General features: G+C 30.9%; 1 protein-coding gene across 3 annotated transcripts in view; it reads right to left on the bottom strand.

The window, feature by feature from the left end:
- Positions 1-27,790, bottom strand: part of LOC106690948 (serologically defined colon cancer antigen 8) — a 52,094-nt gene that overhangs the window by 12,309 nt on the left and 11,995 nt on the right. For all 3 annotated transcript variants that reach the window (XM_014436555.3, XM_014436556.3, XM_014436557.3), the window contains 10 exons: positions 26,392-26,527; positions 22,557-22,721; positions 19,480-19,575; positions 17,621-17,808; positions 17,390-17,528; positions 12,912-13,031; positions 12,104-12,266; positions 11,796-12,034; positions 9,935-10,034; positions 5,919-6,036 (listed from right to left, as the gene is read on the bottom strand). In XM_014436555.3, the coding sequence (XP_014292041.1) occupies positions 5,919-6,036; positions 9,935-10,034; positions 11,796-12,034; positions 12,104-12,266; positions 12,912-13,031; positions 17,390-17,528; positions 17,621-17,808; positions 19,480-19,575; positions 22,557-22,721; positions 26,392-26,527 (1,464 nt within the window). The remainder of the gene's footprint in view (positions 1-5,918; positions 6,037-9,934; positions 10,035-11,795; positions 12,035-12,103; positions 12,267-12,911; positions 13,032-17,389; positions 17,529-17,620; positions 17,809-19,479; positions 19,576-22,556; positions 22,722-26,391; positions 26,528-27,790) is intronic.

The following is a 27,790-nucleotide window of genomic DNA, read 5'->3' as shown; positions in this document are numbered from 1 at the left end:
CTTTTTTCTGTTACCGTAAATATTTATTTTATATATAATATTTTTATTTTCTTGAGACTGGTTTTTATTGTTTAAATAAAAGTTTTAACATTTAATCGAAAAGTGAGAAATAGGTAATTAGACACAAGCTTATTGATAAATTAATATGATTCCCTATTGTTTCGTAGGGTGATTTGACTAAAATTAATAATAGCTTTGACAAAATAGCCTGTAAAAAGTTTGTAAATTATTTACAATTATTGTTTAACATTTATTATGATTACATAAATTATTATTTAAATTATTGAATGTGGGATGTAAATTTATATTTAAGCATACCTTATTTATATTATATTTATTCGTGATAATATTGTTTGTAAAAATTATTAAAAATTAAGGTATAATAAAATCTGTTATTTAATAGATTGTCCTTGAGGATGGACGAGTTGGTTGTAAACGTTGGGAATTTAAAGAAATAATAAATAGTGTTTTGAGACAACTTGGAATCAAATTAATTTATTTAAACAATTAAATATTTATTTTTATTACTTTACTTCGTAAATGACAAGTAATAATGGATAATACTTTGCTTTCGTTAAAAATTATTTTCCACATTAGCATAAATCTCTTGAAAATTACAGGATACACAAAAATTTAATATCGTTTTGATTTTTATACCCTAAGTGGATTTTATTTATATGATTCTCTCTCTCCTTACCCCTCTCTCTATTCATTTCTCTCGCCCTCGCTATAAATTATAAATTGTTTAAAATTTTAATCAAAAATTTTCTAATGAAGTTAGAAATTGACAGGGGGCAGGCTGTACAGTACCCGCAATACTGAACGGTAGTGCGGGTCCAGAGGCCGAGGAGCACGTGTAACAAACACACGCTAGGTACCTTCCTTTAGTTAACTTGTTCTATATTTTAGCTTAAAAAGGGATTTCCGTAATAGAAATAATATATATCATTATACAGATCCCTGAGCAATATAAAGTAATATGGGGGAAACTTGTCAAAATGCTAACTTTAAAATTTATTTTAAAATTGGACCATTTGTAATGAAACTAAAGTTTTATTTTAGTTCTTGATATTTCACATCCTTTATTCTTTATCCTGGAGTATTAACAGTTAATTTTAGGATATTTGAATACAATTATATAATTATTATTATTGGAGAATTGCAAGAGTTTGAGATACATATGTAATAAATGGAGCTTAGAGAAATAACCATATTGAAATTCACTAATATGCATGATTAGCAAACTGGAATACTTTACCTTGTAAATTTTTTCTTCATTCAGATTAAATGATAGATCTGTATGTGTAAACATTTGTCTGAATGAGGTAAAAATTGAATGAGGTATTACCAGTTTGCCTGTTACCTGTTTTTTTTCACTTTACACTCCGTCTCCTGCGTTGATTGCGTTAGGCACTATTGCTCTGTCATAAATTTTTATTTTAGTTGTTGGTTAAATCTCTAACTAAAAAAAAATTCCTTGGTGAAGCTACTTTATATTGTAGAACAAATAATTCCAACTTTATTGCATTGATAAAATTTTACTGATCGAAAATAAGCTGCGTTGTTATATCTCTTTATTGTGTTACATGAAGAAACAAAATAAACTATATTTCCATCAACATTATTCGAGCATGATAGACTTTGTTGTATTATTGGTCGGTCTGCTCTCCTATAGCCTAGAATGTTTCAGTAGAGGACGTCAATATTTGCTCTTGGTATTATTTTATCATCGATCCTTTGAGCCACTTACTTCTATTAGGCATTTCTCCTCTTTGCTGGACACAAATCATCGGTGTTCTGTAAGAAGGGCGTATTCAATAAAGAGTTTTTTTCTCCATTTTTACTGTAACAGACATTGGATATGGATATCCTCAACCATATGAAACACAATCAGGAATGTTCCAGGCACTCAAAAAAATGTCCATAATCTAGGTTTTTCATCAAAAATGGATTTTTCAGACCAGATGAACTAATAAATGTATTATCCTGAAAGTCGTTGGATCGACTTTTTTATATAACACCGACGATATGTGATCAGCCACACCACATTTATAATTATTGTGCAGCTTAGAAACAATGGCACAATGACTTCTTCTTCCCCTAGTTGGAATGAAAACCCTACAAACATTAATTATTCTTCAAATAATAGATGCCTTTTGGAAGCAAGGAGCCATTTCAGATTCGACCTGGAAAGAAGTCATGGCCGAATCTTACAATAAATACTATTCTGACTAAAAATGTTATTATATTTAAGGTAACCAGTCCTTCCTGCCCTAATTGGATTAAATAAAGGCTTCAAAGCCAATAATTAACAACAATACAATTAGTGTGTGAATTATATCATACAAACTAAAATTCCAACTGTAATCTAAGATAATTAATATTTATGGTATCAAAATTTATGATCTGCAGATATTTTTATAAATCGAATTTACTTCTTATAAGACGTTTAATTCAAACCTAGTATACTAAGAGGTATTGATAGCGTAGTTGGTCACTGTTTGTAAAAAAAAATACAAAAATTTTGTAAAGATTTTTAACTGATGTATCGGTTTAGGCTATTGTAAAAAAAAAAATAAGATCATGAAAGTGGTGGGGGGATTTTTCCTCTTTAAGAATGAAATAAATTCTCAAGAATTCTCCTAGGGAACGAAATATTTTGAATATACCAGAAATAAGATCTAAAAATGTCAAGGATTTTGGGGCATGGAAAATTTTTCCATTGACAGCCTAAGAGAATGTTAAAATTAATTTCTTGGAGCCACAGCGAATAAATATTGGTTGGCTCATGTGAGAATTGAATCTACGAAGTTCTGAACTAATCACGTCTTAACAATGACGTCATCAAATCTCGGATTGAACTGGTATCATAACATACAGGTTATATGTTTTATTACATACAAAACTCTTATTTGATCCATTTCGGAATAATAATATAGAAATTAGAGTGTTGTAGCCGCAATGAAATAAGAGATTAAGTAAAACTTAAGAAATGCAGTTTGAGATAAAAGGAGTTGCATAGAGGAATATAGCTAATTTTTTTTAATCAGTACTTGGCAATTAAATTATAACCATGATTGGTTTTTTGGAGTCAACCTCATTTTTCTTTTGAATATTATACGAAATCAAAATAGAAGTTTTACCATTTTAAGAGCTCGATTATTGTTTTTAAAGTTCTAATTGATAAAATATATAAAAAATGAAAACTACCAACTACATAGAAATTAATCAAAAAAATCCTTTATAAAAATACTTGCAGACCTTTGAAAAATATTTATCAATCCGACTAGAAGTGAGATCAAGTTTCTAAATACATTCATGGATGCAGTGTAATCCTGATAGATATCACACTACTCTACAACACACACATTTACAGTAAGATAAAAGTTTACATTACGTGAATTACATTTATCTTTACAATATATAAAGCAAAATCAAAACAAAATGGGTAAAAGAAAAGGAAGAGATTGCCAAAATGTTTACAATAATGCAATGAAGCTACAAAGATAGAGAGGTTAGCCATTTACCAAAGAGATAAGAAACAGAGAGATAAGCAGGTGGGCGACAGCTAAATCAGGCACCATGCCACCCTCCAGTCTGGAGCCGGGCCATTTCTAACTACATGTGCTCCTTTATTCCTCTTTAAATAAATAAACTTACTTTAAACTTTTTTTTTACCATTTGTTAACTCTTTGAGCCAATTGGTTAATTTGATTGTAATTCTCTATGATTTTGTTTTCTAATCTCGTAAGGTTTCATTAAGTAGAAGATTGATTTTGGACTGATAGATATTTAAATTGTATGGCATAAATCCAAAACTTTCATGATATCCACCCTGTTTCGAAATAAATATTCTCTTTTCCAATGAATTTTTAAAAAAATGTCATTTTCAGTAGGTCCGAGTAACTAGATTACCGATTTAACTACTTAATCCTCTAATTTGAAATATTGGGATTAAATCATTTTCCGGTCAAGTAAATACTTCATTTCACCGCCATTACGGAAAATATCGGATTTCTCAATCTATTTCTTACGTACTTCAGGAACACAAGTTCTAATCAATGCCAGGTAAAAATTGATCAATTATATAGTAAGATAAGCTTGGCCCGGCTCGCTAAAGAGCGAAACAACGTTAATTACGTTACAATATGTCGGATCACTCACCTGTTCTCTTTTCGGTTTTCTTTTCAGTTTAACGGAAACGTCAACTTTAACTTTGGGCGTTTTTTTCGACTCCTTGGTTCCTCCTGGGCAAACTTTTAACCTCACTAATATATCCTCTAAATGTTTGCCTTATTATGATCCTAAGCTACACCGGTTTCAGAACTGCAACTTTTGATTTTCTTTTTTATTTGTTCAGTCATATTTGTTTTTTCTTTCTTTTTTTAATGGATTTATATAAGTATTAATATCACTAGATTTTGAAATGTCAATATCTGGATTGAACACATCAATCTTGAAATTTTTTAACACCTTACAATCCAACTACATATATCTTTCTATTCAATATAATTGGGTTAAGGAAGGAAATATAGAAATTTATTAATCCCCAAAAATATATAAAACAACTATTGGTGATAGACGTATAAGCCGCTGTTAAGACAATACACAAACATGTTGATAAATTTAAGAATTTTAAATAAGCTATAATTTTTATAGTTTCTATAGTTCTGGCTGTTTTCCTTTTATTTTATTTATTTTTTTGTCCATTATTGGAAGGAAGCTTTTCTGGCATTTAATCGCATCATTAATGATCACTTTGGATATCCCATCCCTGCCATCTCCTCAGTGTAATATTTAAAATTTTGATTTTTTTTTTTAAGTGCTTAATTAAAAATTTGCTTTTACCATATCACTTTGCATTCCGATCTCATAGAAGATTCAGCAGCTTCCACCATGCCTATTCTCTTCCACTTGAAGCTCTGTTCGTCTTCCAGAAAAACTCTTCTTGGTCCGTCCTAATCATGTGCTGAACCAGTTTGAGTCCTACCCCTCCAGTGTGATTTTCTCCGTCTTGATTTTGATATCAGCCAGAGTAGTGTTGTAGTGAAGTCATACTTTGTCTTCCCTTTTTTTTTATAAGCAGCATAGCTCTAAACGAACTTAGTTATACTTATGTACTTCGATGGGAGGGATTCGAAACAATATTATAAAACAGAAAGGAAGCGTGGTTTAAAGGCGTTCATCATTCCTGTTGGAAACCTATCTTCAGCCGAGGATTCCTCACCGTAACATTTGTTTTACATTTCCCATTCTTTGTCTCATTTCCATCTGAATCTACTTTCATTTATATAAGAACCCAAATAATTTAAATATGCACTTGTTCTGATCCTTATAACCCAGTATTCATTTGGACTCTGGTTTGATTCCTATATTGATAGCTAAGATGCAGTTTTTTATTCAGATCATTGATATCATTAAGGATATTCTGGTAATTTTTGTTTTTTTATAATATAATCATCAGCTTTTTCAAAAAGTAAATAGAAAATGGGCTACCTATTTTGGTGTCGTAGTTTAAAATCTAACATTTTCACTTTTGCACTTTTCAGTGTTACATTTAGGATCAATGTGGGTAGAAATTGGCTCAGTTGGCTGACCTTGACATATTCTCTGCGAAGTTAAAAATTCTTGAGAGTAATGGTTGCACGTTCTTACAAGTATTTCCAGTTTTACAGTAGAAAATGCTCACTATCTAAATAATCACCGAAACATAACATATATAAATGATTAATAATAATTTAGTGAGTGATATTAATACACATTTAAAAAAACAAATTGAAAAATAGATAGGTCTAGAATTGAAACCGATGTAGCACTATAGATTCTACAAAGGCATGATGAAAATATTTTTGGCGAATTTCGAAAAGGGGGTTTTGCCTTTTACCCATTTTGCAGGGGGATTGGATAGCACATCTTACTTGTGTCTCGCCGCGGACTCCTCGAGTTTCCTCGTCAGCCCTTGGCATTCCGCGTTTAGTTTTTCCATTAGTTCAGTCTGTGACTGGATCAGGCCTTCTAGCTCGGACACACTTTCCGCTGAAACCCATCGTTTTATCAGAACATCCAATGTTCTATTATAGAAATTCTGAGGATTTTCATAGAGAAATTGGACAACAGTTTATATGTTTTATTTATTTATTTTTTTATATCTTCTAACTGAATATAGTAGTGCAATTATTGATTGTTTTACTGTTAAAAAAAATAACGGATAGATTTAAGACTGTTAGTTGTTCTAAATGTATTTATTTTATTTTATTTTTTCCCTAAATTCCGGATTTATAGCTCACAATATAAATACACTTAATAACTTAATGAGAGAAAATATAGTTGACATTTTTATAGAGGCCTGTAAGGATCCGGGTTTCAATATTCAACAAGAAATATAAGTTGGCCGTAGCTTAACATGGGGAGATGGTCGGGGGTGTGGTCAGCAAATAAACAAAAACTTATTTATTTGTGTCGACGTTTTGACCTGAATCTCAGGTCTTATTCAGGACTAAAAAAAAGAGATAATAACCATCACTCAGAGAAATATGAAAATAATATATTAATTCATTGTTATGTATATTTCCAAATTTCTTTGCTTATTATTTTCCATTATTTTTATGTTTCTCTGAGTGATGGTTGTTATCTCACTTTTTTTTTTATTGCCCAGGCGAAGACCTGAAATTCAGGTCGAAACATCGGCACAAAAAATTAAGTTTTTGTATATTTGCTGGCCTTGCCCCCGGACCATCTTCTCCTCAAACAAGAAATATAAATGAAGAAAGCTAAGTGATGGTTATTTTTATAGTTTGTGAATATTGTCCTGTCAAGAACTACAAATTGAACTTATAACTTATATTACCATTAAATCATTAACTATTGTTTTCTAATTTCTAAAGCAATACTTCAAAAAAATTAAGCAGACATTTATCAAGTTTAAGAGTTTTTCGATTATACACAAATTGTGTCGGTTATCTTCCTCTTCTACTTCAACTATGGACCAATAACACTGTAGTAGATAAAAATTGTAAGCAAAAGAAAGGCTATCGAAAAATATATTTTTTAATGAAAGAGCATAGAATTTTTGTTGTTGTTTGTTTTAAAATGAAACAAATATAATAAAGTAAAATTTAATAACAATAAGTTTTTGATCGAAATTAAATTGTAAATCTAAATTTTTCTTCTTTTGGTATGTTAAATCTTTTCATTTTTATTGTCAACCTTATTCTTGATATTTCATTTATCTTCTATATAGTTAAATATCACTTCATATTACATTTAACTTGTCACTATGTTCCACTGACATTGCTACAGAAATTAACAATAATTTTTCGAATAATTGTTTTCTAATTTTGGTTAAAAACTGCTGAGAAATGGCGTCTTTAAACTTTTTTTTTAAATATAGTTTAGGTTATATGTGTCACATTATCAATTTTTATTGCTTAATTATTTCTCGGACTTAATTATAATGATAATTAAGAACAGTATGAACTTAAAATGTCCAATTCTTTCAAAAAATCCTCGAATGAATTTCTTTTTTAATTAAAAAAAAAATTATAAATTAACAAAATATCGAAAAATTGGTAATCAAAAGAAGCAAAATTCAAAAAATGACAATTAGTATATTTTTTAAATTATCACAGATGTAAAAGGCGTGAGCCAGCTCACAGACCAACCAGTGTAAAACTCATTTTCACCTCAATAAAAATGAAATCAGCAATAAACGCACTTTACCTATGATATGCTTCCAAAAATGTATCAAGCGAAAATTATTCTGTTCATCACTTACTTGTTATATATATATATATTGTCCCTTAAGTTATGATATCTTGTAATTACAAAAAAATCAACAAAATGATTTTAATGCTTTAATTTTTTTTTTAAATTAAGGCATCATTCTGTTGACATCTCATCTTAACCACCATTTTAGAGAAGAATGTAATTTTTCCTGACATAGAGATGACTTTAGAATGAAGCATTACTTTTTTTTTTTTTTTGAAATTGGAGTTTTCTCAGCTTAAGCGACAATATATTTCTTATACTATATTTTAAATGGGTCTTGAGATCACATGATTTTAGCATTCTAAATACTTCCATTATAGGTTAAATGAAATAAACTTAAATGGTATATTCAATATGGATTCAATAATTGTGCTTTAGGCTATTTGTTACGCTATTATTAATAAGTCATTGGATGAATTAAGAATTTAATGACATTTTCTTTGACAAACATTCATCTTCAAATAATTTAAAAAATTATTTTCTATCAAACTTAACACTAAAATTCATTTCTGTCTGTTCTATAAGTCTTAAAATTAATTAACTAATTTAGTAAAGCAATGTATTAGGTCTTTTTTTGTTTCGCTTATCGCCTAGCAAATATAAAGATAAATCCGCTCCATCCTAACCGCCAGCAAAGTGTTCTCGTGTTATGTTTGATAGAAATTAATTTTCAAAATTCTCAGATGTATGTTCTATGTGATGGTATGGATCGATGCATCGGATCCCTATACAGTTAGGGAGGGCCGTTCTGACATCGTGGAACGGAACGTGATATTCCACTAACTATCTAATTTTGTTTCAGTCTCATATTCGTTACCTGATCTGACATATTAAACGTTGACCAACAATTTTTGTTCCGTTCCTTCGTCGTTCTGTTCCAACCTTTCAATTTTAACACAAGACACCCGCTTTACAAACTCCGAAAATTAATAGACAATTAATTAGTTCTGTTATCAGATTCTAATTTTAAACACTTCTTCCGATTGGTGTATCGATGTATTGTATGCAAAACTATATATATCTTATTCTCTTATTGATGTATCCCATCGCGCACAGGTAAGTAAAAATAAATTAAATTATTTTTATTTCCTTAAATACTCCTGATTTTAAATTATAAAATTATGCATTTGTGTAATTTATTTTCCTTATATATACACTTGAATCAGTATCATAGGAAAAATACAAAATAATAAGAACTATTTTTCTTAAAAAATACAATTAATTAATTTACTCGTAAACTTGGACTAAAAATGCATCCCAAACACCACACGAAAACAAAAAAATGACACCACATAAAAACATTTTAAACCGTGAAAACCATCATAAATACAGAAAGTTTGTGCTAGAATGAAATCTCAGGTTGGAACGAAAACGAAATAGAACGACACCTGACAACGTTCGGAACGACCGTTCCGTTCTGAAACGGGGCATTCCTAAATGAGCGTTCTTGTACATAAACTGCAAACCATATGTGTTTTTTTTTTGTTATACATTTATAATTAAAATATTAAAATGTTATTAGTCGTGATCAAGTCCTGACATTATAATATAGTATAATCTAAAGATTTAAAACAATTTGAATTATTCTGTCCTGAAGTATGTATTTCATCTTTGAAACCATATTTATAAAGCCTTTTTTATTTTTAGTTTCGGATTGATCTAGGTACCTAAAAATAGTACTACTAATATTGAAATTTATATACTAGTACTTAAAATATACTATCTTTATTTAGTATATAATTCACTGATTACTTAATTAGCCAATTAGTAATCAATAGTCTACTATAGTAATATATAAGAAAATTTGAAACAAAGGTAAGATAGATATCATGGTTTGTATTTTTACTTTCTTCAGGTGGTTTTATGGGTTAACTTCAATCTAAACTAGGATTTTAAACAACATGTTTTTATTATTGGATTTTTTTTTTAACATCCCAGTTAATATAAAATAAAAAATTAGAAAAACGAATATGAAGCAATAATTACATAATAAATTTCTAATAACATATCATACCATTCTAATATTTATCTTCTAAACACAACAACTTTTCGTAGTTTTTACAAACAGTAAGCATATTATCATCAAGGCGAGAGCCACTTTTTGGATTGCCGAAAAGTCCAATTTGGGTCAAGAATGAAACAGCCATTAATGGTTTAAGGGGCTCACCATGTTTAGCGTCCATTTCCTTTATCATTGACGTAAGTTCATCAGCCCTCTTCGAATCCTTCGAAGTGGTAGAGTCCTTCGTCAGTTTAGCCAGGCTCAACTGTTAACATACCATTATACATAAATCTACAATATGGTCGACCTATTTTAAAAACAAAACTTGAAAACATGCTTGTAAATTTATTTTTTGCACGTTATAATTTTGGTGACCCAACCCTATCATAGAAAAAATGACAAATAAGTATTTTTCTTTTTATATCAATAAATAAAAAGAAAAACACTTATTTGTCTGTTTCTTGTGAACTGCCAATTGCGATCAAATATATATATATATATATATATATAATTTGAAAATTTGAAATTACAGAAATAGTAATAATAAATGTTCCTGATGATGGAGCGATGGTCCCGAAACGTAGTAATAGATAAATTTATCTTCTTCTACTTCTGACACGACAGACCGTGGGGGTCCAAGGGCTCGAGCGATGTACATCGGGCGTTTCTTGACGTGGTTTTCATAAGGTGGGTTTGTTACCCCTACGCCTATTTTTGTGATTGCCAACTATTGGCTGACGGGCTTCACAAATACCCAGGGGGAGACTGTAAGTGAGTATTGTTGATGTATGCTTGAAAAAATCCCGATTAGGGCCGGGGCTCGAACTCACAGGATTGGTAGATTGGCGTGTTACCACGCTGCTACAGTCGCCCCCGATAGTAGTAGATAAATTAAAAAAAGTTATTAATGGAAGAGTTTTCACTTTACCTCATCAGATAAAATTTGATAAATGTTAGACATAATACTTGAAATTGATCAGAATCAGAGCGAAACAGCATGATAAATACTTGGTATTTTAAAATAAAATACTTTTTTCTCGGATCTGAACTACTTTTAAAGAGGGACCACTATTAAAACTTCAAGCTTCATAGGCATTATCATTACAACGTTTACCGTCTTGTGCCTATGTTAAAATTAATGAACTCATACTACAGGAAGAACTTAAGATTTACTTTTATCATAAAGTAAAATGTTACAATAACATTAAAAAATAATTCTTACAAATTAGTAGTTTTTTACAACAAAAAATCAGTAGTGGTTACTGGACTCAATGAATAAAAATTGTTATAGCTAAAAGATATAAAGGAAAAGAGTATCAGAGGTGATAGCTACGATGTGCCACGTGGGGGGAATGAAGGGCCAATAATATTTATCTTCATCAATACAGAAAGAGGAGAGGGGTAGTTCAGTGAGTAAGGTGTTGTGATATTAACTCCTAGGAAAAGGATTCGAATAAGGCTGTGGCATATATTTTAGTAGTGAATTAACCCTGTGCCTTTCTGGAGCACCCCATTCTCTATAAAGTGGATACCCATAATGCACGGTTGGGCGTGATCATGAACAAATTACCTCCTTTTGTGTTGTTCATGAAACAGTAATTTCTTACAATGTGCTGAATCCCTTTCGTGGATTGTAGTGGTGCAGGTTTTTTCAGGTAATTCATAGAGAAGAAGGAACATGGGTGGATAGGTAAGCTAAACAATTGAGAGGGGCTTATGCCCGATAAAATATTTTGTTGTGACAAGTATAAGGGAAAGATCCAAAGACATATATGAATTCTCAAGAAGGAGAAGTCAGAAAGTAACTGCCGAACTTCCGAGAAACGTTACAGATGAACAGGGACCACCAAGCTGCATCTTATACACATAGGATCGTTATGTACCTTGTCATGCAAACCTCTCTAATAAATAAGGAACGACGTATGGAGAGTTATAGACTAGTATAGGTTTCCTGTTCCCACGGGGGAATACTTGAGATATAATGATATGAGCAATTTGATAACTATATTCTCAGATCATAGCCTACCTCTTTCTCTAGACCAGCAATGACATCAGCGAGCCTGATGTTCTCCTTCCTGCTGTAGAGGAGGTCCTGGTCGGCCCTGTCCAGCCTGGCTCGCAACGCCTGGACCTCGGCCTGCAGCCTGGCCGTCTCCTGCCTGCCCTGCCGCTCCGCTCGCTCGGTCGCCAGTCGAGAGGCAGACAGCTCAGCCTCCAAGCTCTCCCGTTCGGCTCCGGCGGTGAGGGCCTCAGTTTGTAATGTACCTGCAACATTTCACTCCTTCATCTAATAGATCCTCTAAGGACACTCCCTTTTAAAGTATTATAACTAACCTGTCTTAGTTGTCAACTCTTTCTTCAACTCTTCCATGTTGGCTGCTTTCTGTGCAAGCTCTCTGCGAAGTTCGGTCTCAGTACGGCGGGCCCTGTCTAGCTCTAGATTAAGCCTGTTAGCAGCATCCCATTGGGCCGCCAGATCACTGTTCAGCCTCTCCATCTGAACCACCAAGCATTTTGAGTGAGACAAAAATATTATTTTCATAAATAATCAATAGGATTCCTTTAGAACACTGTCCAAAAAGTATTAGTATTTAACTAATAATTACTAACCAAATTGTGTGAATATTCATATATCAGTGTGGTCCTAAGTTTGAAATTAATTAAGAAACTGTCACGCATGAACAAAAATTAAGATATTTAGGACGTCTCCGAATCTTTTTTAAAATTTATAAGTTGGCCGAGATTATTAAGGCGTCACCTTAACAACCTTCAGTCAAAGTCTGTGCCGGTTCGAATCTGGTCTAGGAACGTTAAAATTTATTTCGTTGAGGAACCATGGAATGAATTATGACCTTCCTAACCTGTTTGGAAGAGAACTGTGAAAAAAACACACCGTATGCCGGAAATATCCAGGTAGGAAAAAATAAAATACAAAAAAAAGTACAAGACACTTAGTGCTAAAGTTTATTCTTGGTATTAGTAGTAATATCTGGTTATTAGTAGTAATATTGAGAATAATAATAGAAAATAGAACTACAAATTATATGTAACTTTCGTGTTTTGATTTTGTACAATTCTTTATTAAATTGTGTATACCATGCCCACCGTAAATTATTTTTTGATCCTTTATAAGAATAAATACCTGCATAGCGTATCGCCTCTCTGCCTCACTCACCCGTCGTGCCGAGTCTTGCAGGGCTTCTCGCTGTTTCTCACTCATCCGATCGAGCTCAGACCTTAATCGCCGTACTTCCATCTCCAACTATTAACCATTAAATCTAACTGTAGTCATGTTTTATGGTCAAATATAACTTATTACTCCAATGCTTTATTTAAAAATTATTCATTCACATCTGGAGTTGTTCCCAAGAAAATTAGAAGAAAAAAAATGTATGCCCTAGGACCATTAAAATTTTAAAGTTAATAGTTTATTTAGATTTTTTTTTTTTTTTTTTTTTTTTATAAGGATGAAATAAAATAATAATTACCCCCAGAAACATAATACAACAGCTCTGTTGCTCCTATATAAATAACTTTATGTAAATCAGTATTACCCTTACCCAATCAATCTTGACGTCCATCGTTAGTTTTACTGACATTCAGACTGACTATGCAGGGGTTAATAAATAATAACAGATATTTTATAAATTTTAATTCTAAAATATTTTCTAAATAATTCTATGGGAATGTATAACAAAATTAAAAGTATAAAAAAATTATCCTAAATCGGAAAAGCACATAATGATGGAAAATCCCTTATTTGATGATTTAAGAATTTTACATCTGGCAATCAAAACAGGTATTTTAGTGGTTTTTATGCTTAAAAAAATATTGTAGAAAACCATCAAGTTTTCTATCACTTTGCAGTGATCATTATACCAATTAATGAATATATTTGCATAACCAATGGACGATTATAATTAAATTGTTTTATTTACATAAATTTTATTTTATACACTTATTACTACTTATTTTGACTATGGGATGACCAAATATAAAAAATACTACAAAGCAAGTATATACAAGTAATCAAAATTTTAAAAACACACAAGCTCTAAATAAAAAAAATATAATATTGGAGTGTTGCACAAATATGATATTATTTAATATAAAATATACTAAACTACACTTAGGCATTATTTTTTACATGTAAAACTACAATAATTTTCTGTACAATAAATATTTAAACATAATTTTTGTGTGTTACGGATATGACACAACAATAAAGATCTCCTGCACTAGCTTTATCATCCATTAGATTTTGAATAATAAAATAACAATTGGTATAGTGCTCTAGAGTTTGAGCTTTTATATTATTTTTTTTTTAATGTTTTATAAAATTTCTTTTAGGTACGACATTACACTACCAAACTGTAATTTTAATGTTTATATACATATCTAGAACATTTAATAAGTAAGCAGTCTTCAGATTTGACATTAAAAGCCGTGTTTATATTAATTAAGGTGCTTAATATATAAAAGCCACTAAAATGTCAATTAAAGCACCTAATTGAAAGAGAAGCTATCACTTATTTGTGCCTACAAATACAATAATATTGTGTAGTAATAAATATGATAAAAATACTACTACATGAAAATTTAATGATAATGATCTACATGAAATATGATATCTAGTTAAAACTGAATTTTTCATACCTCCTATTATTAAAATTGTGTTCCTTTTGTTAAGTTGTTATACTTACAATAGAGCATTGTGTGCAAATAATGTAAAACAGTGTTAATTAATAGCGAAAAATTCTTTAGATAAGTTTGTATAAAACATGTGTTATCTATAAATTTAAGTATATATATAAATTTATTGTATTGAATTATAATAAATGAAGTGAGCTTATATCTTGCCTTTGAAAATTCAAATATTCCATCAAAAGATATCTTTTTCTTTTCCTTTTTTTTTTTTAAGTTAGCCTTATGACAGATTATAGATTTTAATCAATTTTTGTTACTAAAGTATCAATTTAGCCCTATTAGTTTTTCATATATTGACTATTTACTTTCTTATTTAGGGAGCATACAAAATAAAATTATTCACCGTAAGAATTCGTGAAAATAGTAACACATATCAACTGACAACAAACTGATCGAAGTAGGGTGGAAATTTTATGCAACAGGACATGGAAGTCTTTACTTAAGTCGTTCTACAGACTTTCCTAAAGCTATTAGATTTGCTACAAATTAACTCCAGTCTACGGTAATAACAATAACTAGACAAAAAAATTTAAAAAAAATTTTCTTTGTGTATATTCCACAATAATAAAGTGTTTTTTTAAAAACAATAATTAAAAATTGCCATAATTAATATAAATAGAGAAATAAAAAGAGATATATTATCAAATAGTGTTTGTAGTACTCATCCGTTCACAGGGTTTACTACAAATTTTAAACAGTACAACGAGTAAAATAATTTGTAAGTATTTCAATAATTTGAAAACGAGTAAAAAAAAAATGAAAATAAAATTTAAGTGACAATAAAATAAACATATATTCGTACCTATATACAATATTTACAATCAGCCTATGGAACTCAGAACCAAGCTTTACCACTCCCATGTGGAAGATAAAGCTGGGATCCAAGTAAAACGGGCTTATGTTAGTCTATAATAATTATGTTTTCAAAAATCGGTAAGTGTGGACCTGCTTTAGACATTTATCAAGGGATATTCATTGCCTGATAGCATTAAAAAAGAAAATCACTCGAATTTGATTTACGAAATATTTTGATAACTAAATAGTACCAACTAGGAAGAATGGCCCATTTATTGATATATAAAAAATTAAAGGCCTGTATACTCGAGTCACTTATAAAACAATACAATTTTAAAATACAAAGGCATTGTATAAACTTACTTATTTAGTATTCACTGATATGGAAATATGTGTTGCGTATAAAATAATTATTTGAAGGAATAGAAACAGATTACTGAAGCCAATCGAGAGGAGTTTGAAGACCCAATAATACACTTTATTTACTATTATATGCGGTTACAAAAGAATCATGTATCAATAATTTTCATAAAATATCATCAGTTTTGATTGAAAACCCAACAATTAATCTTACATTGAACGCGCTGTTCTATATTTCGAAAGTTTTAAATATACAACAACGAAAAGTTTTTGTGATTTTCACTGGGAAATGATGAAAATTGAGATTTGATCAAATCCATAAGGCAGATGATCGATGCAAGCAAGATGTTAAAATAACAACTATTGGGGTGATTTTCGTAAAGAAAGAAAGTGATTTGATCAAATCCCTTAAACGTTAAATGAATTAATCGTCTACCTTAGAAATTTGATTGGATATAAAAAATAATTTATAGTAAATTGTAATTTAGGCTACCTAGAAACGCATTTAAAATATGTCACTACAATTACCGAAACCGTGCCAGGAACTAAGATAAGACTGGATGAGATTGCTAGAAAATTAACACTCTAATGAGTTCAAGGATTTAAGAATTTGTCCAGTGAATAATCCAAAATCGTGCTCATAAGAAGTAACGTACTTTGTAACTCGAGATGCAACAAATCGACAACGTGTTACAACTAAAGGGGATGGAAATTTGTAATTAATAATTACATTCACCAGAAATTTTCTTAAGTACCTATTTCTTTTGTTAATTAGTATCGTTTAAATAACTTATGTTTTGATGACAATTATTTATTATCTATTCTACATTAAATAATGCATGGTTTACTAAATAAATACTTTTAATATCTAAACAATATTAAATTTTCACAAACGCAGTTAAGAGATTTGATGAAATCACTTACTTTCCTTAGAGAAATCATCCCACATAGTAGTTATGTTAACATCTTCCGTAAACTGATCTACCTTAGGGATCGTATCAAATCTCCATTTTTATCATCTCACTGCGATTTACTAATAGAATACACTAATGAAAGTCAGGAATGCAGTCAAATAGGAACAAAAAATAGTTAAAATAAATACTGGTAGTAAGGAAAGTATTGTATACATAAGGTATACAGACTTCAATACTCAAAAAATATGAAAAAAAAAAAAAAAGGAAAACAATAAAATCAGTCGACGCGTTCGGAAAATAACTATGGTACCTTCAACACACAAGGCCGCCTGAACTGGGTGGGTTGAAATTTATTTCCTGGTGGACCCATGGGATGATTGGACCTTTCCACTCTGGCTAGAATAGGTTGGCACCCTTTAGTATAAGCACTCCTAATGAGATGCCGGGATAAGAAAAAGACGAATGGACAAAAGCACGTTTTTTTACCCAATTGAACGCATAGACCCATTGAAAACTGCACATCGAAAGTTGGATCGGATTACGATACTTTCCTTATAAGCAGTGGTAGGAAAGTAAAAATACATTTCAGTCCATTAGCAAAACAAATTGTCTTCTAATTATTATTTGAGATATGAGCTGATAAGATATAAACGTACACAGCAATAAATACAGTTGTTTTTTTTACTTATCCATAAAGCGTTTAGAATATTTGAAATTTTAAAACATATAAAACTCATGTTATGAACAAAAATAAATATATTAATTGTGGACTTAGTGTATTGGTTTTATTAATGCGATTTTTTCTATTAAAATTATTGTAAACGTAAAATTTAGCAGATTTTACCTGATTTTTGTCAAATTGTGCTTGGTCGACTACATCTAAACTCCTCTTGGCTTTCTCTGAAGCCGAGGCTTCCTTGTCCCTCAGCTGACTGACAATATTCTGGAGACTGGAGACCCTGTCGTTGAGCTCATCCCTCTCTCTATTGTACGTGGAATAAAACAACGAAAATATTATAGATTTTAAATATTTATATATATATTCCATAAATATTATAGCTTTCCCTATCTTTACCTCTGTATGGACTCCAGTTGCTGGAGGTGCTGTTGGCTGACAGGTGGTTGGATGGGCTTGGAATGCGCTTTGAGGTAGGAAGCTTCGTCGTGGGCCTTTCGCAGCTCGAGCTTGCACTGGGTCAGCTGGGCTTCCAGCTCACTGATCCTCGAGGAGTAGACGATGCTTGGGCCCCTTCTGCTCCTTCCCTGTCATGGCATTTCACCTAAGTACTAGCTTCTTTGGTAATGTAAATTATAATGGAAGAGAAGTAGCCTTTTATTCCAATCAATTGATGCATTATTTAAAGCATGTATATATTTTTAAAATAAAATTAAAGAACTGATTTTCAACAAGAACTAGAAGAACTTACAGCCCTATTATGAAGCTTTCTTTCATTAATAAACAAATCTTAACGCATTGTCAACTATCATTAGCACAATGACAATGGATTTTATATTTTTGTACTGTAAGTTACTTCAACCGAGATAGCTTTACTCAGTTTTAGAAAAAAAAAAATTCTTATACAAAAATGGGTTATTTAAGTGTGACCACAGGCGTGTAATATGCTCGGTTAACCTTCCCAGATATCGAGGCATCACTGAGTTTTGAGGTATTCTTGTTGTTAACTGATTTCATATAAAGGCAGTCAGTCAAAAGATTTTTAGTGTTGTAAATATTGTTTGATGCAACCTCCTTCAACGAGAGAAATGTTGCATTAGCTATATAGAGGATCGACAATAGATTGTTTAATGTTTTTATTTCTTTCGTTTAATTTATTTTATTAATATTTAAAATAAGTAGTTTTTTATTTGTTTTAGTCTTCTTTAAATTACCACCATTGATAAAAATTGGAGAGTGTAGTGCCGAGATGAATAATCTCCTCATGAAAGAAAACACGAGCATAGAAAAAGACCCTGGATCAACTACATTCCAACATTCCCTTAACCCCGCTTCCTCTATGGATCGAATGGACCAGAATTTTTCTTTTGTTCATTAATTCGTAAAAACGTAATGTTGACTTTGTATCATCACTTGGCACACAACACGGCAAACATAATAAAATTTTGGAAGATTATTGATTGACCGTGTGTATAGATGAATGGAATATGGTCCGGGTGCGGTAAAAAAAAACTCAAATAGTAGATAATTATACTATTTTATTGAGCCAATGTTGCGTCCCACGTTGCAGGGCTTCGTCAGGGCTAAAAAAGATACAAACACTACAGTTACAAAAAGGAAAAAAAGAGAAAAAACATAAGTGTAAAATAACAGGGGTATAAAGTGTAAAAAAGTAAGATATAATAAGAAAAATTAAAGGTTGTAAATAGTAAATGAAAAGGGTAATAGTAACAGATAGATACGAGAAGAAATATTAAAAAATGTACAAATAAAGAGATGAAAAAAGAAAAAAAAAATACAAATCAAATGATGAGACAGAATGACTGCCATCAAAACAGGTATGCATTCTGTCTCATCATTTGATTTGTATTTTTTTTTTCTTTTTTCATCTCTATAATACAAAGCAAACTAAGGTGGTATTTAACATTTTTTAAAAAATGTTATCCTAATTTTTCAACTATTATGTGATCCTACATTTCAAACATATTTTTAGTTGTTTTGTATATTTTTTTAGTCCAGATGAAGTCCTGTAAAGTGAAGCGAAACCCGGCAAATAAGTTGCTAACTATTTTTTTTTTTTTTTCCAGTCGGGGGCTATCTCCCTCATAAAACATTAGTAGTTGGTGATTTTTTAAATTCGATTATTCGTTTGGCCGTGAGAAGCATTTGAATTGGACATTTATATTGGATACTCAGAACAATATTGAAATATTTTCAATACATCGAAGATCGATTTGAAACTATTATAAATAGCTCACCTTTGTTTCCTTGTCGGAATCCTCTTCTTCAGTATCATCCCTGTGCTGGCTCCCGACTACCTCTTTCACCTTGTCCAAGACTCTCGAGAGCTCCTCCTACAATTATCTCAGTACATCTTAAGTAGAAAACCATTCATTTAATAATTTATAAGCGTGCTTGTGCAAATAGCAACATGCCAATAAAGATCATTAAAAGTGTAATATGGAATCATCGGAATCCATTCAAAATTTATTAAGGTTACACATTAGTATTCTTGGGCATAATATACTAGTTGAAAAAATAAGAATGATTCATCGCAATAATATTAACTCCTTATAACTACCAATCGATACATTGATAATTAATTTTTAAAAAATGAGTCAGACCCATCTGCTAACCTATAGGTGACCTTTTTATGATTATGATTTACTAGGGGTAAAGATAATGAGTTAAAAATTAATAGTGAGTAATCACTAATAATAATTTTTATAACAGATTTTTCAACTCTTTTTTTTTTAGCTGACATTGTTTCGAAATTTCCATGACAGTAACACCCCTTCGATCAGATAAACTTAGTTACAGAAGTGGGGTTCTTTAATATAATTGTAATAGACCCGGGCAGGGAATCTTTGTCGATATAAAACTGTAAAAGACAAAAACTACTCGTAAATACTAAACTTGATTTATCCTAAACATTTTAAGTGGAATACAAGAATATATTTTTAATTTATAAACAGAAATTTCGTATTTTAATAAATTATATTTTTGCTTAACAGAATACTTAACTAAATATTCATGGATATAATGTCCAAATTTTCGTTATTATACCTCCATTAGAAGATTTTGGTATTGTGTTGTAAAGAATTTCAATATCGTTCAAATGAGTGGCTGTGGATCCCCAAGGATTAAATATAGTCAGGAGTTATGTGGAAAACTATTTTTTTCCTTTTGACAGCTGGTTAGCTGTCACTTTGTCAACATAAATGAAATGAGGTATGTCTATTTAAGTATGCCCCGAATACATTATTGAATATTAAAAATGCCCTATCAACCAACTATGTAGAAAATATTTTTCTGGTGAGTGAGAGTGAAGACTCGTGCCGCCATTCCCAGGACCAAGGGCTGTAATCACACACTCATGCCATGAATAATCATGCCTATCGATCTGTGGTTACACTAAGTACCTCCGTAGGAGTAGATTGTTTTTAAAGTGTCTATTACTACCATTTCGAACTCAAGAGTTACCAGTAATAAAAACATAAATTCAAAGGTGTTTATAAGTAAAGTAGCAGCCAGAAATTTCCCACTATGATCTGCAGGTTTTCTAGTTTAATTTTATCTTTAAATCATGTAAATCAAGCTTGTACCTTCTATAATAATACTCGTAAATTAGGAAGTGGAAATAAAATTAAACTTATTATTTATGAATAGCACATAGGTATTCCTTTTAAACGATTAGTAAAAAATTTATAACAATTTAACAAAAAAAAATTAAATGTTCATTTTGGCTTTTGATCGAGTTTGGCACCCGAGACTCCTTTACTAACTCCGCGAATTCCTGCCTCTTACATATTTTCTCATCACCCGTTCCTCCCTCACTGTTAGATTATTCATTGTAAACCACAATGGTTCCGATTTATCCCTCTTCTCTCAGACCGCTGGCGTTACTCAAGGTTACTCGGTCCTATTCTCTACACAGTCTAATAATAACCCTTTAATTGGATCCCAAACTCTCCAATCTCATATAATAACCCTCGAAGACTGATTTTGAAATTAGAGGATCAAAATAAATCCCATCAAATTACTTTGACCCTTCGTCGTAAACCTGCCGACTGCCCTACAGTATCGTTAATAATAATAAATGAATAAGTTTGCTCTTACCCTTGAACCATCCATAAAGACCTTAATGTTCCTTATGTAACCAATCTAGCTCGAACCAGATATCAGTCCTTCCATTATAAATTTTCTAACTACCAAAACCCATTAGTTTCTAACCTTGCTTCCTCTTCCATTCCTGACAATCCTCCGAGGCGTCTAAAAAGAAGCCTCGAGACCTTCTAATGTAAAAATTATTATAGTGCTACCAACGATAGTTTCTCTACATGCCTGTATCATACCATTATCATCTGACATCAAATTTACTAGATGTATTTTTATGTAAAAACAGTTGTAAATATCAATTATAGGTAAAAACAAATGTTTATAAATATCTCTAAAGAATAAATAAATTTTTTAAAAAATTAAAGCTATCATACAAAACGATTGGTTAGACGAAATATTTCTTGAGTGATGTCTTGATTCTCATATTTTTTAAACTCATAAATTCTATAGTTGATTTTTTAGAGTTAAAAGGTAACAACGTTGTTGGAAGATATTTTACTATTCCGTCACTAATCAAAAACATACGATTCCAACTTGAAAACGAAACGAATAGTCAAAAATTACAAATAAAAATATTTAGCTTGGTTGAACACACGTAAACCTTCATTAGCATATTTTTAACCAAGTTAATAATTATATATTAATTCAGGCAAAGATAATCTTCAACAAATGTCGGCTATAATTATAAAGGAAAAGAGCTAAAATAGCTTCCAACTGTGAACTCCAGTATTTTTTTTTTATATCGAAGATAAATCGTTAAAATTAATGAATCCTATAAGATTATTATTTTATCTCTAAGATACCAGAAATCCATCCTTAAGTAAATCGAGGGACATCAAATAATTGAGGAAACAAAGATCTAGTGAGTGGATAACGATAGGCAGCTATAACAAATTGATTCTTGTTCGCTGGCCGTTTTGAGGGCATGGCCAGAATACAAACAAATAATGAGCTAAAATTTATTGTTATCTACACATAAATATTTCGATACTTATTATAAAACGAAGCTCTTGAGACCAAAATAAATCCTCAGTCTAGTGGAGACATCGTCCACTGAAACTGTTTTGTGAATATTATTTTGAATGGATTCTGTCGGGATTCCATTAGTAAGCTTATTTATTTACAGAAAATAAGAGGTAAGAAATTTTATAAAACTTCAGTAAATCATATCGAGATGTTTCACGGCCATATAGATATAAGATGTGCATTGAATTACCCTGTAGAGCTGCCCCTCTTTCTCCAAGTGCTCGATGTACTCTTCCTGTCTCCTGAGGTATGGTGGCACTTCTTCGGGGGGAGTCCTGAACCTCGATGACTCCAAAGGGTACACGGGACTCTCTGACCAATCCTTCTCAGCCACCGTGCTACTACTACCCAATGCCTAAACAGTGTAAAAAGAACCAAACATGATTCAAAATAATACCTTCCTCATAATTCATTTTCAAAGAACATATATGAATGGCAAGAAAAAATATCTGATTTCAGGAAGAATTTTACTTTTTATCAGAAAATGAGGAAACTTTTTTTTCCATTTACTGTAAAAAATACAGAAAAAGATTTAAGTATATCTTGTAGCCTATGAATCATCATATGAGAGATTATCGGATGATAGAGAAACCTTGTGTTGTTACAGTTAGCTTATTTGTTTTTATTTTCAAGATTTAAAAATAAATAAATATATTAATAATAAAATTGAGCGCAAAAAGTGATAAACTGTTTCCACTATTTGATTGAGATTTACCCTAATCCTTTGGCCGCATTGGTACAATATTATTATTATTATCAGGTTTTTCTCGCTATTGCGGGTTGGGTGTCTGAGGTGGGAGACCTAGAAGTCCATCCACCTTCATATTTTTGTTGATTTATTTATTTTTTTCAAATATTTAAAATTTTTTAGGAGAACTGACTGTTGAGCTTCTCTCACCACATCCATAGGCACCCTCAAACCATTCATGCCAGCCGCTGTTGATTTTGGTATGAGACCATTCGTTGATATTATGAATGGAGTAGTGGTAACACCTTCCAATTTATATATTTCTTTTAATTCTATCGCCAATTCCTGGTATTTCTTCTTCTTTGGAGCTTATATTATTATCGTTGGGGATCCCAACATCAATAAGTTCTGCTTTCTTTTTTCTTAGGTCTATAAGGAGGATGTCTGGCTTATTATGGCGTACTGTATGGTCCGTAATTATTGATTCATCCCAATAGAGCTTGAGAGGAACCATACAACCATATTTTGTAGTTGTTCTTTATTGTTCGCGTATAGTTTGAGGTCATCCATGTACCAGCTGTGGCTGACTGTGGTCCCTTCGTCATTGATGACAAGTTTATATCCCTCCTTATTCTTTCGAAGAATCCTGCTTAATGAAAATAGCGCCATGCAAAACCAAATTGGGCTTAGAAAATCCCCTTGGTATATTCCTCTCAGTATTTTGATTTTGATTTGAATAATTGTTATTATCATTTATTATTATTATTATTATTATTCTATGGGCAACAGACCATGAAGGCCAAAGTCCTCGCGCGATTTGTTTCCCAATATTAGGATGTAATATTCCCAGTATTAGGAAATACATCGCGCGTTTCTTGACGTGTTTTTTTCGCAGGGTGCGTTCGTCACTCCCACGCCTATTTTTTGTGAGTGCCAACCATTGGCTAACGGGCCTCACAAATGTCCGGGGGAGGTTGTCAGTGAGTTTTGCATTATTTTGTTAATGCAGGTAATAGTCAGGAAACAACAGCATGACAGTCTGTATTTTCTACTTTTGTATAAATGAAGTATATCTTATATCAATAAGGTATATCAATTAGGTACCATCTCTGTAACTGTTTAGGATAACTCCTACTCTAGTTCAGATGCAATTAAACCCCAATAAACATAGTCATTATGTCATTTAGTGTATAGATGGATGTATTAAATGTACAACCATAAGCATTAAATATGTATTTTTTAATACGTATAAAACTGCTTGGTAAACTTTTTCCACAAATCCACTACATTTATTCAATCTTAATATTTAAAAGTGTTTATATTAGTTACGCTATAACATAATAGATACTTTTTAATAACAAAATACATAAAAACATTTCGTAATAAAAGAAAAAAATGTCAGAGGACAGTTAGTTCTCCAAAGAGACCGTTAAGATAATCGATCCAGGACTGATTCAGATGGCATTCGTGACGTGCGTGTGTCAGGTGGCGTGTGTTCAGTTCCTCCCTACGAGTTCCATTTCAGATATTGCTACCGCTCAATTAAAACTTTCGTATGCCGCATAATGATCTCTATGCAGCATTCTCTTTGCTTTAGTTTTATCAGTAAACATTTACTAGATTTAGTTTACATGTTATCTTCTTGGAAGCTCACATTAATTCCAAAATTAAATACTTGTTCACAATGCCGAAGCTGAAAACAATAGTACTTATAATGAAAAATCCCATAAGGTGTAAATCACACTATATATTTTGTGCCAGAGATTTTTAGTCACTATGCAAGATCTTCTACCTCCAGTGAAACAAATATACAATACACTACCTGACAAAACAAATATACAATATACTACCTTCATAAACTTAATAAACTACTTAATAAAGCTGTTCTGTAGCAAGAAGGGGTGTCCTTGTTGGTAAGCTGGGTTATGGTATTTAAAAGATAGAAAGAGGAATGGACTAAAACGTTTCATTGGAATGCCTCTGAAATTTGAAGATATATTTATGAAACAATAGTTAGCCTCTTCATTCTCTATTGAGTTAAAATAATAACTATATCAAATTGGAATACGAAAAGCATCAAATTATATTAGTTTAGGATATATCAAAATTTATAAAATTAGTAAATAAGAAAAGTGTTGTATGTACATTATTACCGGCTTTGAAAGATTCATTGTTGTAAAGAATGAATATACTTGACTTTTTAATTGTTTAAGATCTCTGTAACGGTATCTCATATACTACATATAGTCTCTCATATGACTCATATTGTACATATAGTCTCGCATATAACTCATATTGTACATATAGACTAACATATAACTCATGTTGTACATAAAGTCCCTTATATAACTCATATAGTACATATTGTCACTCATATAACTCATATTGTACATATAGTCTCTCATTTGACTCATGTAGTACATATAATCTCTCATATAACTCATATTGTACATATAGTCTCTCATATAACTCATATAGTACATATAGTCTCTCATGTAATTCATATAGTCTCACATAACTCATGTAGTACATATACATATTATTAAAAAAAAAAGTATGTATATGTACATTTAGTACATATAGTCTCTCATAGTACATCAAAAATCACTAAATATTATCGTTGTATTATTGAAAAACCATACTTTATATATAAGGAAAAGATGTTTGGTGTACGGATAGTAAAGATACGCAAATAAATAATTTTTTGTATTGTCTTAACATTTCGACCAGTATTTCATGCCTTTTTCAGGACTGTAAAACAAAACGGGGTATTTAATTATTCAATTATAACTGTATAATTATTCAAAATAAGTTATTAATAATTAGACAGGGCTCATATAAATAAAGAAAATTTTCTTTATTTATATGAGCACTGTCTGAAGACTGAGCACAGTCTTTTTTAATAATAAAAAAGACAGTGCTCATATAAATAAAGAAAATTTTCTTTATTTATATGAGCACTGTCTTTTTTTTATAATTTCTTTTGTATAATTCTTACTTCTCCAACATTATATTGTGTTGTATTAGTACCTACTACTATCTACTTAATATCTTGCTATGTACATTTCCTAGTTTTCTTTTTTTCTGAATTAAGGTTATCTCGTTTTTTTTTTTTTTTTTAGCCTTGATGAGGGCTTGAAATTCAGGTCAAAACGTCGGCACAAATAAATAAGTTTTACTTCTTTGAGTATGTTAACTGACCGTACTCTTCATATCAACCTACGGCCAACTATTAACCCCTTATCATACTGCCTGTAGTCGGTACGCTAAACTTTTTTTAAGATCTGTAATAATATACACAACTAATATATTTATGTTTTAGAATATATATACTTACGATAGGCTTGCGTTGGGCCCCGACAGGTGTATAAGACTCAGCGAGGAGGTATTTGAGCTTGGCGACGGCTTCCCTGTAGGCTAACTCGCTGTAGTCCGGCATCCTCTTCCGATATAGGTCCATTTTTGGCGTCTTCCTGCAACCCATCGCCGATCATGAGAGGCACAACCCAAGGACATGGACCCTGCTAGAAGTCGCTGGCGATACTGACTGCCTGACCGCCCCCACTTCCCCGCCACGTTACTATGAAGACTGCCCACAACAATCTTGTACCAAAGCTTTCTGCGTACCATTTATACTATTCGCCGCTCTTAATCGTATTCGATCTTTCGGATATCAGTCGGAATATATAAGTGGAGAAAATGGAAAATAGCAGGGTCAGAAACGAGTTGGATTTAATAGTTTCTATTAATTATGTCTTATTTAACATTATTTATAAATTTTATTATCATCTATTTAATAATACTGTGATTATATAGCATCGGTCCCTGTTAATAATTCATTTATTTGGAAGCACATAGATATATTATATACAAATATTTTTATTATTAATATTTATTATATTACATCGTATTTATGTATCATTTTGTTTTATTGTATCCTTTCGCTGCTCTTTAATTTTAATGTTCCTTTCTTATTGTATGTTTTATTTTTTTTTATATCTTATGTTGTCACATTTTTTATCAAGTTCACACCATACTTATAATTAATCCATTAGCTTATTATTATTAATTCACTAATTAAAAATTGTATCATTATTATTCACTTCATAAGTTCATTCACTTATTTATATGATTATTATTTTTTAATTTCTTTTCATTTTAGGATTATTGATAATTGGATAATTAGTTTTATCAAAAGACATTAATTCATATTGTGCTGTTCTAGCTTATAAACCATAGTAGCCTACACGGCGATCTCATAATCAACAGAGTAACTTATATATTTCATTAATATCTATCATGTTATATGTTATTTTGGCACCGGACGATAGATATTGTAATCTGGTTGGATCATATTTTTGTTTATTGAGAAAAGTACATCTTTATACAATACAATACTTTTATCAATAAACAAAAATTAAAAAATTATTTTGCTCACCCGCTAGGAAAGTAACGAAATTCAGTATTTGTGACAATGTAAACTCAAAAATACTATAAATCTTGCATTAGAAATTAATTATATATGTATAAATAGTTGACCGTAAAAATTGATATATAGGAAGATGGTCAGGGTTGCGGTCACAAGTGAAACGAAAATAGTTTACAACTATTTTATTTTCTTACGTTTTGCCCCACTTTGTAGGGCTTCATCAGGGCTAAAAAGATACAAAATGAAACTATGTTAAGATAAAATGATAGAATTAAAAATAAAAAGATACAATGAAAAGAATAAAAAA

Source organism: Halyomorpha halys, unplaced genomic scaffold (genome assembly GCF_000696795.3).
Source record: "Halyomorpha halys isolate HHAL.00 unplaced genomic scaffold, Hhal_1.1 Scaffold1987.1, whole genome shotgun sequence".
In the NCBI taxonomy this organism is placed as follows: Eukaryota; Metazoa; Arthropoda; class Insecta; order Hemiptera; family Pentatomidae; genus Halyomorpha; species Halyomorpha halys.
The sequence above is the reverse complement of the archived record's forward strand: the minus strand, read 5'-3'. Positions and strand labels throughout refer to the sequence as shown.